At 42.5% G+C, this 15,262-nt stretch overlaps 1 protein-coding gene across 7 annotated transcripts in view; it reads right to left on the bottom strand.

The window, feature by feature from the left end:
- abi1a (abl-interactor 1a) overlaps positions 1-15,262 on the bottom strand; it is a 41,200-nt gene that overhangs the window by 10,619 nt on the left and 15,319 nt on the right. For 5 of the 7 annotated variants that reach the window (XM_083672668.1, XM_083672663.1, XM_083672666.1 and 2 more), the window contains exons 3-6: positions 7,574-7,750; positions 3,365-3,379; positions 2,505-2,608; positions 1,463-1,603 (exon numbers count right to left, since the gene is read on the bottom strand). In XM_083672668.1, the coding sequence (XP_083528794.1) occupies positions 1,463-1,603; positions 2,505-2,608; positions 3,365-3,379; positions 7,574-7,750 (437 nt within the window). The remainder of the gene's footprint in view (positions 1-1,462; positions 1,604-2,504; positions 2,609-3,364; positions 3,380-7,573; positions 7,751-15,262) is intronic. The other 2 variants (XM_083672662.1, XM_083672665.1) reach the window with 1 other exon arrangement.

Below are 15,262 nucleotides of genomic sequence, written 5' to 3'. Positions count from 1 at the left end.
ACTAAATCCCTTCCTCTCCATCTCTCCAGGCCTGGCCTAGATCCCAACCCCCATCCACCGTACTCCCTACTCCCAACCCCCACCTCCCATCTCTCATTTCTACCAGTCTAGCCAAGGGCTCTTTAGGGGCTAACAGCGGATACTCTTCACAGAGTAGCATGTTGCAGGGAATCAGTTCCACCCATAGCACTGAATGAGCGATGGATGGGGAGAGGGTGGTTGTGGTACCATGACTATGTGAGGATGGTGAAAAGGGGTGGAGAACATATACCTCCTCCACCTCTAGATCTTCTTTCTCCTCCACTCTCCTTTTCTCTGTTTTATGTCTCGCCATCTCTTTTGAGAAACCAATGGGGTTTTCCAGTGGAGTACAATTGTCTTTTAAGTATAATGCAGGTGACAGCTAACTATTTTGATAAATAAACACCCCAAACCCATGAAAAATTGTATTGAAACATAAAAATAACAACAGTGAATGTCGAAACAGTAAGCTATTTGTAGTAGGGTCAATGGGGAAACTCGATTTCTGTAACTCAGTAGAGGGGCGTGGCTTCAGTTTTCCGGCGTGAGTCCCTATTTGAGAGCTTGAACAGTGCAGCACTTCTAGATTTGTGCATTTGAACTGCATTAAATGTTTTTTGTTGACCAATAAATAATAAAACAAATCCTGATTCATAATGTAGCATGCAGGACCACCTGGGTCCTCATCTATTCATCTGCAGGCAGCAAATCTGGCTAGCGCTCTCTGTTCTCTCATGGTGTGAAGAGAGGGGGAGAGAGAAGCAAGAGAGGGTGCAAATGTTAAGAGTGAATTAATGAAAAGAAAGAGAAAGTAAGGGAGACCGAAGAGAGAACGAGAGAGCGTATGTGCCAACCAGAGAGAGAGAGAGGGAGGAAAAAATTAAAAGTGATGTAATATTTATTGCCATTACAGTCAGCATTATAGCCTTTTTAGCTAATGAGCCAGCTTCAATCACTCATAACTCTCCTGCAGTCAGGGATTTTTGGAACACATATAGACGACTTCAGGTTTAATACCACGCTTTACATCACAAGCTTTTAGAGATTAATTTCCAAATGAGTAGTCGTAGTCAGAAGCCTTCCAGGCCTTGTCAGTTGGATGTGGATTTACAGTGGTAAAGGAAGGGGGAGGTGTGAAAGCACTGTGAGCTGATAAGCTAAAGTGAGGAGATTAGAAATGTTTGTGAGACATGGCGGATACAAATGGTTTGGGTGTGTTGCTTTTCTCATATTAATGTTAGCACAGAGCTGCTGTGGGAGAGGCATTCAGTAATGTTCAGTTTAGAGGTGCCATGAGGACACACGTCCTGCAGCACAGAGCAATGAGTCCACAGAAACTGTACTATACTAAATGTGTGTGAATGTACAGTATTTGTGTGTGTTGGTGTGTACGTGTTTGTGTGGGTGGTCCTGCGTGTGTGTGTGTTGATGTGTATGTTACCTGTGGGTTCTTGTTCTCTGGTTGAGGGATGCAGTGCGTCCAGGGCTGTGCTGACTGCCCAGCCTAGCAGGGCTGGTCATGTAGTCATTGGGCACTGTGGGTGGTTTAACAGGCTCCAGAGTCTTATAGGGTGTGTTGCGTCTGCCAGAGCCAAAGACAGACCAGAATAAGGAGACAGAGAGAATAACAATAGAATTAATCGTAATGAATGAGTTGGAATATTTGAGGAGTGAACCAATTGAAATTCAAATAAATGAAATAAATAAATTATATATAATAATAATATTTATATATATCTTTCTATATATATATATATATATATATATATATATATATATATATATATATATATATATATATATATAAATATAAGGTAATGGAAAGTTTAACCAATTCATGAATTGAATTAAAGGCAACTCCTTAAAATCACTGCATCTAAATGTGAGACTAATGTAACTCACCCATGCAATCATGACAGTCAGGGAATACTACAGCATTTGTAATTCCTATCCATCTACACAGCTGGATAATCCACAGCAGTGATTTGCAATGTACGTTAAGAGTTGAAAATGAGCACATCACAGTTAAACCCCAAGGATTAGTGTCTTGACTAGTGTTGTCGACTGCTGCTCCATATCAAACTGTGTCAGAGATCAGGATGTGACTACAATACATTTCACATGTACTGAACCAAGGACAGGCTCAGGAATACCTCATATACCTCTGCTGTTGCTAAGGCAACTTTGCGTCCAAACAGACTTTCCGTGAAGTTGAGTTTGAGAAACTAAATATTTGTCTCATGAAATGTGTTTGATTTATTGGATTGGCAATGGACAATGTCTAGAATTCTACTCTACATATATCGATTAATAGTCATATCAATCAGTCGAAATATCGTCAATCAGATATTATCACAGATACACGATAACATCCTATATCGTCCAAACCCTATATTGGATTGTTTAGCTTGAGGTAGCATAAGATGACACCTATTGAAATAAAACAGTACATCTTCCTTCTATGGCTTGTAAAGACATCTTACCCAAGAGTGCCACGCCCAGACATGGGAGGGCTTGGCGGCTTCTGTGTTGGTGGATTGGTCCTTGATAGTGTTCCTCCTCTGATTGGCTGATTGTTTCCATGCTGCTGTTGTTGCAAAGAATTCAAGCAAATACTTGAGAAACGTATGTGGTTGAAGCACACAGACAGTAAGATTACTAAAAACAACTGATACAAGTTCTAAAGCTGACATAGGCTTCCCAGATACCGGTCATTAAAAGTTACAGCACACTACATTTTGCTAATGGGTCATTCTACCAATGTTGTAACAAAGTAAGTCCCAAGCCCCTTTTTTCTGTTGCAGTTTGCAAAAGAACAAATTGTTTTGTAATTTCTAATTGCTGACATTGAAGTCACAGGGTGGTGGCTGCTGGCTGGGTAAATAACAATGGGTAATTCCAAAAAGACCTCGGGCTAAACATTGTGACAGGTCTCATACACACCGCTGTGTTCTACAAAGTATGCAAAACAAATAAACAAACCCAATAACTAAAGCTATGCTAACAGATCACTCTTGAATGTCTGAGGTTATTGTTTTAACAAGAGTCATACATATTCAAAGAGAATCAAAGGGCATGTACTCAATTTATCTGGGAAACCCATGCAGCAGATAAGATAAATCAAGGACAAATGTATGGACATCTATTACACATGTACTACTAATGTCAATACATTCAAGGAATCGGTTACTAAGGCTCTAATCATGAAAGCTACAGCAGGATCTTGCTTGACTACTTGTATTATGGGTAGGTTTGGGGGCGGGGGTAGGTTCTGTGAAGGGGTTTAAGCAGCCTATCAATAATAGACTATGGCAAGATGGGCCATGTGACAAACAGGACTTACCTTGGCTTTTAGCCACTAAGCGTGGGAGGAATAAAGTGAAAGAGAGAGAGAGAGAGAGAGAGAGAGAGGGAGAGAGAGGGAGAGAAAAGGCATGTCAAAAACCCCATGTCTGAATGGTTAAGAACCCAAAGTACAGGAGAGAGACAATTTCCCACATTATTTATACCAGGTAAACATTTTGTAAGGCCTGGGCAAGCCAGTGGTTAGACGTCATTCCACCACACTGAAGTGCAGGTTGTTTTCCTGCTCCTTGTCGATTTGTAATAAACCACACCCACACCCACACCTAGACCAGTAAGAATTCTTATTCATCTGCTGATGGTGCCATTGTGCAGAGAAGCAAGTATTTCAACACCTCAGCTAAACTGTCATAGTTGGTAAACATGGTTTGTGTACCACTCAAAAAACCCTTGTGTGTATTGGAAGAAATACTTTGTATGCCTGCTATGGAAGCAACATCGACTTCCTACTGTACATGAAATCTGTGCTGCATACAGTGTTCTTCATTTCACCTTTGCACTAGTAAGGAAAACCATTACTTGTGCTAGATTGAGCTGGAATTGATGTGGGAGAGACTCAAGGAGAGGAGCAGCAACATGGGACTGCTGGTTGTGCAGTACGACAAGCACAGAGTCAAGTGCCTCATCAATAATGCAGAGTACCTAGTGGGTCATGCAGAGAGCATCTCAGCATCACGGGATAAGAGGAGATGAGAAAACATGAACAAAATTTGAGTTTCTTGGGGAGGCCAATGTAAGGTACCTCATTTAAATTTACTGAAGCTACGAGGTTGTGTGGTAGTATGTTCACATGGTACAATAGTATGTTCAATCTGGGGATGAGGAAAACAGTTTTTTTTTTATGTTTGAGTAAAAAAGGGAGAATTAATATGAGTACAATGTTGGTGGAGTAATATTTTCTAAATAAGACTGCTACAGCAGTATCAGACAGCTCCAGATCAGTGGAGATGTACAGTGGTACCTCTAACCCTCATCGATGGCATGAACAATATGATTGCAGAATGCAGCTCTATGCCAATACCCAGGTACAGACTGCAAAGGGATCAGAGGATGTGCTGAGCTAAGACCCTGGGAATAATAAGCCTGAGTCATCAGATGCAGCTATGGAAGTCACCTTCATCTCAGGCCACAGGAAGCAAATACTTGCACATGAGACTTCATGTGAAACAGAAGTCACATTTGCTAGCACTCTAAATCCTTTTTAACAAGGTAAAAAACATTTTGAGACCATCTTTCCTCATTTTTACACACAAAAACTGCACAACGCAAGCTTCAAAACATCAGGAGTTAAACGTGTACTTCTAACAAGACATATTGAAGAGCAACAACCCGAAAAACACATTAGTGGCAGATGAAACTTCAAAACAACATCTGACATCTCCCCTGCATTCCTGAAAGCGCTGACTAGATTAAGCGTCATCTGACTAGGGAAAATAAATCTCATCTTTTGCAATAACGGTGAAAAACAACGCCGTCCATGCGCTTTCGGAGTGAGAAGATGTTCTAATCCTGGAGTCAGATGACTCAGTTTCCATAGCGGCTTAAATGATCAATGGAATTTCACCGTGTTCAGGGGACAATCTGAATCTCATTAGAAGACTTGAAGCTTCCCTCCCTCTACTCTCCTCTTCTTCAGCTGATGCTGTCAAGCAAATACCACAGGGATCCTCCAACATGAACACGTAACTAACTAACTGTGTGTGTGTGTGCGCGCGAGAGAGAGAGAGAGAGAGAGAGAGAGAGAATGTGTACTTACTTAATGTCTGAAGTAACGTTTAAACAATGCATTAATTAAAAACATTTCAATTTAGGGCCATCTATCATATTGTATCATATGCATAGAGGCAGTTTTACAGATCGCTAGGCATGATTTAAATTGCCATTTTGGAAGTGATTGATGTCAGTAAGTAAAACAAAACAATTCTAAGGCCCTAACAGTTACCAGCTCCCTCTTTGGTTATTATAAGAGGTATATGAATTGATGTTGAATATTGATTACCTCTGGGCTGTGACACATATACACTCACCGGCCACTTTATTAGGTACACCTGTTCAACTGCTCGGTAACGCAAATATCTAATCAGCCAATCACATGGCAGCAACTCAATGCATTTAGGTATGTAGACATGGTCAAGGCGACCTGCTGGAGTTCAAACCGAGCATCAGAATGGGGAAAAAAGGTGATTTAAGTGACTTTGAACATGGCGTGGTTGTTGGTGCCAGACGGGCTGGTCTGAGTATTTCAGAAACTGCTGATCTACTGTGATTTTCACACACAACCATCTCTAGGGTTTACAGAGAATGGTCCAAAAAAGAGACAATATCCAGTGAGCGGCAGTTCTCTGGGCGAAAATGCCTTGTTGATGCCAGAGGTCAGAGGAGGATGGCCAGACTGGTTGGATGATAAAAAGGCAACAGTAACTCAAATAACCACTCGTTACAACCAAGGTATGCAGAAGACCATGTCTGAACGCACAACACGTCAAACCTTGAAGCAGATGGGCTACAAAAGGGGGTCCAACCCAGTACTAGCAAGGTGTACCTAATAAAGATGAATGAGGAATGATTCCTCTAAATCTATATGTGTGTGTGGGTGTGTGTCTGTGTTAACAGCACTATCTAGTGTAATCCCTCATTCACACCAATTAAATGTACGTAACAAATCGATCTGGATTACACACAAAAGGATAAGTGGGTTATTTTCAACAAAATTGAATCATCAAATTATAGAAACAATTTATAAAGCTTTTGTAATGGAAGACAGAATGAGAGCTTTGATGGCCGAATAGAGTTATAGCAGTCAAATCAACCACTGTGAGTGGCCATAGACCTCCACTTTGCACTTACTGCCAACAACAGGGCACTAACAGAGAACAATTGCTGGGGCTTCAAAAGGAGAGACTGCAGTAGTGCCTGTTCTGACACTCTATTGGGTTTGAAAGCCAACACCAATCATTGCACATTGATGTGTGGTGTGTGTGACTTTGTAGTCAAAAACTGTTGTCTTATACTTACTTATCTTTTATCTGTTGTCATAATCAATCATGACTTAATATGAGATGGTATGACATTCAAATGATAGGAAGTATTAACACATTATAATACACAACAACATTATTGGTCATCTCTCAGGATAATACTCATCTGTAAGGGCATTATCAACCTGACAGAAAACCATGATAAAGAGCAAGCCTTTTCAGTTTGCATTAGCCCCCATACCCCTCAACTTTGACATATGGGTCCTAAGTACATAATTTGTGGTCTGGTAAATTTAGTGTGACATAATGGCTTTTACAGAACGACAATGGTGGACACCTCATCCAATCTGCCTGACAGCAGCGATTGATTGGGTGATTGATGAGGCCGCAGGGGGAAGTTGGGGTTGGGGAGATGGCTCCGGCAATAAGGCCTCTGAGGTCATGAGAGCCGCTTTCATGACGACCTGCATGACCTCTAAAGTCAACCCGACAAAGTGTTAGCATACAGAAAGTTTTGGTTTGTATACAGAGAGGTTTGTTAAATGGGTAAATGCTTTTTAAGAAACTCCAAAGACATTTATATTTCTGCAAAAAGACTAATGTTCTTCTTAGAAGTCCTACGTGCATTGAATCCTAACAATATAAAAGGATTTTTGATGGGACCAGCTCAATATCAGAGAGAAATATGAGAAACCGATTAGGAGGGCGGCTCAAGATAAAGTGCTTTTTAAGATGTCTCATAAATTCATCTCTGCTCACCCTTTTCACTGTGCTCTAATAATAGCACAGTTTTTAGAAAGCTATCAAATGATGTAATAATGCAACCCCGCCCACTCTGATAATGTTTCTGCAGGGTCAGCTAGGTACATTCTACAGATGAGATAAGAGGAGGAATAGAGCCGGAAATACTCAGGCTGATAGAGGGGGGAGAAAGGGAACTACTGTAGACAAACAAAGAGAGAGAGAGGAGAGAGGAGTGGAAGATAAACCACATACAATACAGAAATAGGGAGGGAGACAGAAAATCGAGAAAAGGTGCATAGTAACAGAGAGAAGGACAGAAAGTGGAGGAGGAAGGAGAGAGAGCACACAGAGACTATCTGAGGATTAGCATACAAATGACACAGACAAAATTAGCAGGAAATAAGGACCCTTTGAGAACCTGTACAAGAGTGGAGAGGATAGAAAAGGAAAGAAAAATGCAAGCTCACCTTGACCCCATGGCCCACATCATCCAGCACGGTGTAGTCGACCGGCTTCCTGATGTACCTCACCGGCCGCTCCATATTGGCCGGGGCGATGATCTTGTGGGTCCTCGACGTGTTCTTATTGGTCGTGAGGATACCAATCTCCCGCCTGGCCACCTTCTCTTTATGGATGTCCACCGTCTGCAGCACAGAAGACAGAGGAGGGGGAACATAAGAAATGATAAGTGCCATATAAGAGCTATGAGACAGACCAGGGGAATTATGATTGAGTTATCAGCTTGTCATATAGCAACTAAATGTTGCTTTAATTGAATCACGTCACTGCAGTTTTCATCGCCCAGCTCTTAATCCCTTTAGGTAGCCGGTACACACCAGCAAAATCAATTATGGTGCACAAGAGAGGCCGAAAGGCATAATGACCCTCTTGTATACACCATAATGTCTTCGGCTTCTCTCGGGATTGGTTGTGACATGTTGTTTAATGCCATCATAAATTAACAAAGGGCATGATAATGAAAATCATCACTGTTTCATAGTTCCGGTGAGCCACTTAGGTAAAACAGCCTACGACTGAAGCTATGGAATCTGATGTGTTATATAGCCTACAACCAGGCCCCTGGATTTTTCCTTGTCAGGTCACATGGTAAGGAAAATATCCTGGTGCTACACTTCCTGTTACATCAGTGAGCCTCTGGCTATTTAAGTTAATGGCATGTACCATTTAAGCTAAGCAAGGCATTATGAATAAGACTGTCTAGAAAGTCAATAGAGCAATATAATAATTAGAGCATCCTATATTATTAAAAAACCTAGAGGTATTAAGAATGTACATTCATTGAAGACAGTGCACTTAAATCGCAATCTCAGTATAATGAAATCTGAATCTACTGTGTCCTGCCTGAGATTAAGGCTTTAATAATTTATAACCATTATAGCCAACTCTTTACTGTGAGGGAGAGGGGTTATAAAATAATGAAGCCTAAATGGCAAAAGGAGATACATTATTAAAATTTCATGAAGAGAAACTAGTGTTTTGCTACTGGAATTGCTTGTGTTAGATAAATGCCTGACTACTCTTTAAATTACATCCTCCGCTTAGTCCAAGGACCTACAGGCCTTTGCACAGCAAACTGTGTGTGTGCGCGTGCGTGCGTGCGTGTATAGATGGAGAGCGAGGGAAAGAGAGAAGGGATGGGGAATTAAAGTGTGAGAAGGATAATTTGTTATTAGTGAAAAGGTGTGTGTGTGTGTGCATGTGTGTGAGAGAACAGTTGTGGAGGTAATATGAGGTATGTGTATGTAAACACTACCAGCCAGCCAGGTCCAACTGAAGCCCACAGGCCCACACACAGATAATCTCACAGGTTGACCCTCTCCAGACTACCATGCACACAGTATGTCTCCTGAAAGTTACACTCCAAGCCACTGCCTAGAGCACTAACATAACAACATGTGACCTGTAGCGGCAGGGAAGCACCAGGTAATTCCTAAACCATGTGTGTCCATGAGTGTTGATGGTTTACTGAGATTTGTCTGTTATTGTTTGATATCATTTATTAGTGACTAAGACTTTTCCTGAGGTCTTCTAACCACTATGAAATAGAGAGACATTGAAAATATCAAATGTTTTGTCCAAACTAGTGCTAATGACAAGTGAATTGTGAGACAGCATGTGAAGCCATGAAAGGCTCTGTGTTATCAGCTGGAGAGGGTGAGAGAACAGACATTTCTTTCAAGACTTACTCTTTGATCATATTCATATTCATGTTCAGGCAGCAATGATAGTGGTTGAGGGAAGGATAAAAAGAGAGGTGTTTTGGAAGTCTTCAACAAGACATCACAGTCATCCCAAGACTACACCATCATGGTCACAACCATCACGGTCACCACCTCCACAGCGTCTATTGCATTCATCACCACTGTTGTATCGCCACCATATCCCAATCCTATCCCATCCCATCCCTGACTCCCCTACATTAGATGTGGGCTCCCTCCCGCTGGGCCTAGAAGAGCCACAGAGCAGCTGCTCTTCCTCTGAGAGATGAAAGACAGCAATGTCAGCCGAGGGCCAGGGCAGTAAAACTAAAGTCTTTTCCTCAAGGGAGGGAGCAGTGGCCAGAGCCAACAGAGGATTCCTTTCATGCCACAGGGATCTGGACTTGGGAGGTAGTGTAGCAGTGTCTCTTATTCGTTAGTGCTTAGTAGCATGGGGGCTGAGTCTCACTCATCTTGGAAAGAGGAGAGAATTAACTAGAGCTTGGCAATGTTAGCAGTAGTAGCAAAGTGAGCGTTCTAATGATACATTGTGCAGTGTCATCTACCTGTACTGCATAGCTCTTGCAAGTATATGTATATTTATTTTGGGTGGACACCTCTTCTAAATCTATTTCTCCAGTGAGGACTGAGGCCCTAGCTGAGTAGAGTTAAGTACCCCTGGCTCAGTATGGAGATATGGAAAGAGTGCATAAGTCATCGGTCTCAAAATGATTTGAGATCACTTTCCTCAATTTCCATGTAGAAAGGTTCTAGCCTAGCTGAAGATAGACCAATGTGGCATTGCGAGCAGTGCACACAATTGTCTTGGAACCCACCTTTCTACACTCTAACTCCCATGTTAGTGCTCCATATTCAAGTCGGCTTCTGAGCGACTTCTGAATACGAAGGACTTGGAGTTACGTTTTAGCAAGCTAAAAGTTCAGCTTGAAGACATAAACTATGAGGAAGTGAAAGAAACTGCCCAAAACACAAAAAAATGTTTATGTATTGCTGCTAAACTGAGAAAGTGTCTGGTTGTGTCAGATCACACTCAACACTCCTTATCAGAGTACACTGCATTACACAAACAGCAGTACAGCTGGCATTGGGAGGAAGTGAGAAGGCGACACAGGATGAGTTAATCTCCTTCCTGTGAGCGAAGAAAATAGCCTTGTTGAAATACTGCTCACAAATGTTCCACAAGAAAAAGTATTATAGGTAGAGTTGTGTTTTTTTCTTCAGAAAATAGATGGTTTTTGCTGACCTGTGTCAACATGACTTTCAGGGGGCTCTGTAAAATTGCATACCGAATTGTAAGCCCTTTCCTCATGGATGATACATTGTTGCAGTTCAAATTGAAATGGTTGGTGAATAGGTACCTTTTCCCCATCCAGTGTCAAACTAGCCAAGGTCAGTTCAATCAAGCATGTTCTCAGAATAAAATGGCTTTTGCTGACCAGTGATGAATTGGCTTTACAAGGAAAAGTTTCTCCTGACCTTTCAAGTCTTCAGCTGAGCGCAATTCAAGACCATTTATTTATTTGTACTTTGGGAGTCAGTCTAGGGTGCTGAATTGACCTCACCAAAATTGTAAGGACGATTCATGGGCTCTCTATCAACCATATGACTGGAGTCTGCTCCTCTTTTCCCAGAAAACTGGGCAGCATTGGCTCCCGCTCTAGGCTGCTCAGTCAGCAGGCTTTTGTGAATTACGTGTCTCCTCTACTCTCTTTTTCTCTGCTTCTCCCCATCTCTCGTACTTTACTCCCCTCTTTTTCTTCTTCCCTCATCCTCTTTTTCTCTCCCTTTCCTCTCCCTCAGCCATTTTCTTCCTTTATCTTTTGTTATCATCTGCTCCTATTCATATTAAAATCTTTAACAAATGTCCAGCTCACATCTTTCAGCCCTTCCCATCTTTTCCCTCACCCTCTATTCTCTTCTCTTTCCACCCACCCTTCTCACACCCAGTGAACAGTCACCATCTTCCATGACTGGAGGACCTTGGTCACCATTTGTCCTGCTGCCAGCCCATTCATTCCCCATCTAACAAACACACCAGCTGAAGTCAGTGGCTATTTCTGGACTTTAGTGGCAAAGGGTTTCTGTTGATGAAGAGGAAGTAACCCCCTCCGTTTGGGCTGTGCATGTCTGGTCTCACTGTCTTTACCAATTCTGTGGTTGCCATGGGCAACTGTTGTGTTGTCAGCAGAAACAAGCAACTAGGTCAATGAGGATTTGGCTTAGAGTAAGTTCTCTCAATTATGTGAGGAACGAGCGCAAAACATGTTTTAGGAAGTTTGCTGGAACTAGGCTTACTAAGATCTTAATTCCAACCCAACAAGCTAGATGTGGGCAGAAATGAACAAAACCAGATACACACACTCTGTCTCTGTATGATGATGGATCCTGGCTGGGGGAATTAAGTCTCATAGGATACGGTCCTTTTCACAGCGAACCTTTGTGACCCCAGTCTCTCTCCTCATGTTGATTTACAAGCCTGGCGATTCCTCAGAGAGTGGAGTCAGGGGGGAATCAGAGGGAAGAGAGAGGCATCACATATTTACACGAGGGCGCTCCACATCATCAACATGGGGATATAAATCTCACACTCACACTGAGCAGCGAATCAAAGGAATTTGGAACGGAATTTCAGAGCCTTGCGCAAACGTGGCTTGGCATCTGTCCTTAGACAGACACACACACACACACATTTTGGCTGCGTGTCCTATGGATGATATCCATAGGACACATATGTATGTGTATGTGTGTGCTTCTGTGGTAGATCAACCAGACAAATGTGCCAATTGTTAATAATAGGGCTAAACCACACATGATTATATTTGGACAGAGAGAGAGAAAACCCAGCCATGCCCAGATGTTTAAGCTAGTTGGCAGAGAGTCAGCCTTTCTGTGTTCCTCTGAGAGAACACACATACACACACACATACACACGATTCTGGAAGACATCTTTATTTTCTCCATGTTTTACTGTATTCCAGTAAAGGAGTTTGACATCCCTGTTCTGTTCTGTCCTGCACTGTATGATGATGTGTCTTAGCTTAAGTCTTACACATGTTAACCTACAGCCTCCTAGCTTGCTCTGCCTAAAACTCTTAAACCCATTTTCTGCACAGCTGACAACCTGATCTGAAGATGAACCTCTGCTCTGACTCTCACAGAGTCTGGCTTCTGTCTGTTTCTCAAGGCAGTGTAACCCAGCACATCTCTGTGGAATGAGACAAATGGCTAGTCCAACGAGGTGAAGACAGACTACTGAGACAAACCTCTGTGTCTGGCTTCCGTCTGTTTGATCAGGGCAGCGTAAGCCAACACATCTGAAAGCCTTCATCTGTAGAGTGAGCCGAAATGGCTGTCCAGGAATGCTGTGAGGGGCCAGTTTCTCAGACTAACCCGGCATGTAAGAGCTTCCATCTGTTGTATGAGGCAGAATGGTGGTCCAAGGGTCCAGGGACCAGTTTCTGGCAGTCATATGCTGAGCCTCAGAAAAACAGAATCCCCTCAATAAATTTAACACCCCCTCACCAGAACACATCCAATATCACATAGCCAGAAACTGAGGAGGGGCGGATGAGACCTGCCAACTATTCATCCGGAGTGCGTAAACTCAAACTCAAGCAGATATGTTTTCCCATCAGAGAAAAACAGCTTATTAAAGAGTCAGGACAGCATGCCAAGGTCAACTGTTTGTTTGCAAAGGGTTTCTGTACAAAAACGCTCACTGTGATTCTGCCAATCTAACCCTTGGCATGTTGCTAATACAACCTTGGATGAGGCGAAAAATTGTACTTTAAACTACTTCTCTTCAGTAGAGATTGGATATCTTCACTTGAAGTATGATAGCAATGGTTACAGCTTGTGTAAGTGAGAAAATGTTCTGGAAGAATGGATTTGGAGTGAATAAATCCTCTACTTACTCCCCACACCCTGAATGTGTTTCTATATGGGGGTGAAGGGCATCCCTAAGGGCTGACAAGGAACAGTGTGAATGTAAAAACATTTCCAACAGTTGGAAAGCAAGAGAAACATAATTTTGACAGGTTTTTCATGTAATCAGTCTTTCCAGACACCCGGTAACTCTGTCACTCAATCAATAGCAGACATCACAGCTCAAACCAATGGAACAGCTATAAAATCAATCTGTCCTACAACAATAGTCACTACCCTATCCAATCCTCTCCAAGACAGACTACACGTACACAGACTATGGGAAACAGAGAGGAAAACTTTGGGTTTAATTGCAGAAGGTTGTTAAGTGGATAGGAATGCTTTGGTGATGATGACGCGTTGAGAGAGAGAGAGAGGGAAGGAGGAGACCACAGAACAGGGAAGATGTCTGATGACTCATTGGAAAACACCAACCTCCCCAACGTAACTTTATATGAAGGCTAGTAACGATGAGGGATGACACACACACCCACACCAAAGTAAAAGAGGTAAAGACACATGCGGACATTACTATACACACACAACCCTCACCCACATACAACTGCAATGAGGAACAAGAGACCACAGTGCTCTAAAAGGTATGAGACACAAACACACACAAGCAAGCATTGGGATTAGCAGGAAACACCAACCCCCTCCACACACTCTTATGAGGAACTTCATTTCCTGTTTGGAAGAAAGCCATCCCTACTCAGCACACAGCAGTACGAGAGAGGTTAGAAAGACAGCATACCTACACACATGCGCACGCGCACGCACATACACACACACGTTGGTTTAATAAAAAAGGTCACTCATGGTCATGCTATGTGTAGGCTACACTCAACTCAAAACAGTTGTAGGCCCACAACAGTCCAACATTCTGCATCGGATGTTATTGAGAACTGTTTATGAGAGCTTTGTGTTAGATGCTTACTGCACACAGTGGAGTTGTTCTTCACGGAGAGCACAGAGTTCAATTAACATTTTGGCATGCCCAAGTGCATTTGTGCACCAGTGCAAATAAAATGAAAGGATAAGTGATTTAAAGTGGGGTGAGTGTGAAGTGCCAGGAGGACTGGTTTAGCTATAGGAAGCCTTCATATTGATATAGTTTACAGAACTGTGCAGACAACAGACAGAAGCTGTGCCTAAAAGCCTCTGTATGCTTCTGCGTCACTTGTGCGAGTAGTACACGGTTTGCACTGCGCAACACTCTGTAATTAATACTTCTACGTAGCCTGTGCGCAGTGGTGTCATTCCACACTTCTGTTGGCTTTCATATTACCGATTACATAATTAATGGTTGATAACAGCTACAGACCAAGTAGGTGCGCGACCCCTGGTTGTGTTGTTGATGAAGCATGAATCGGCCTGAACACAAGCAGTGGGTGCTATTTTTTTGAGGGTGCACAACTTATGATTTTATAAGTCTGTTGTCTTGTAATGAGAGAACTGGATAATCAGACTTTGTCCTCTACAAATGAATCCACCAAATCAGTCAAGAGAATAGGGATGGTTCTCCCTGACTATAATTATTTTGTATAAAGATTGAAGACATTTCTTTTTTACATAGTAGGAATAATGTATGTTACGAATAATGTACCACACCCCTACATTCAATCATATGACAAGCGCCATAATCTGTGTGTGAATATGGGGGAAGACAACAATCGCGCACGCCCACCCACCCACCCACCCACCCACCCAACCACCCACACTCTTCCGCTGGCCAGACAAAGTGCTCCCTGTTCACAGCTTCTTAGCAGCCACTTCACACACAGCACAAGGTAGCAGTACTATTCTCTCATGAGCCTTGGATACTGCAGGGAGACCCAGCTAGTGAATTGCAATGCTGATTGCTGCACATGCACACACGCACTAATAAACAAACTCAGGATGTGCTGCATTAGTGATTGCTCTCCGGGAACTGAATACTGACTCAGACACCCGCCAGAGGAGGAAGCACCCACACAGATACCACTCAGCGGC

The sequence above is a fragment of the Argentina silus genome (assembly GCF_951799395.1).
Source record: "Argentina silus genome assembly, chromosome: 1".
In the NCBI taxonomy this organism is placed as follows: Eukaryota; Metazoa; Chordata; class Actinopteri; order Argentiniformes; family Argentinidae; genus Argentina; species Argentina silus.
This window is presented reverse-complemented; position numbering and strand designations above follow the sequence as displayed.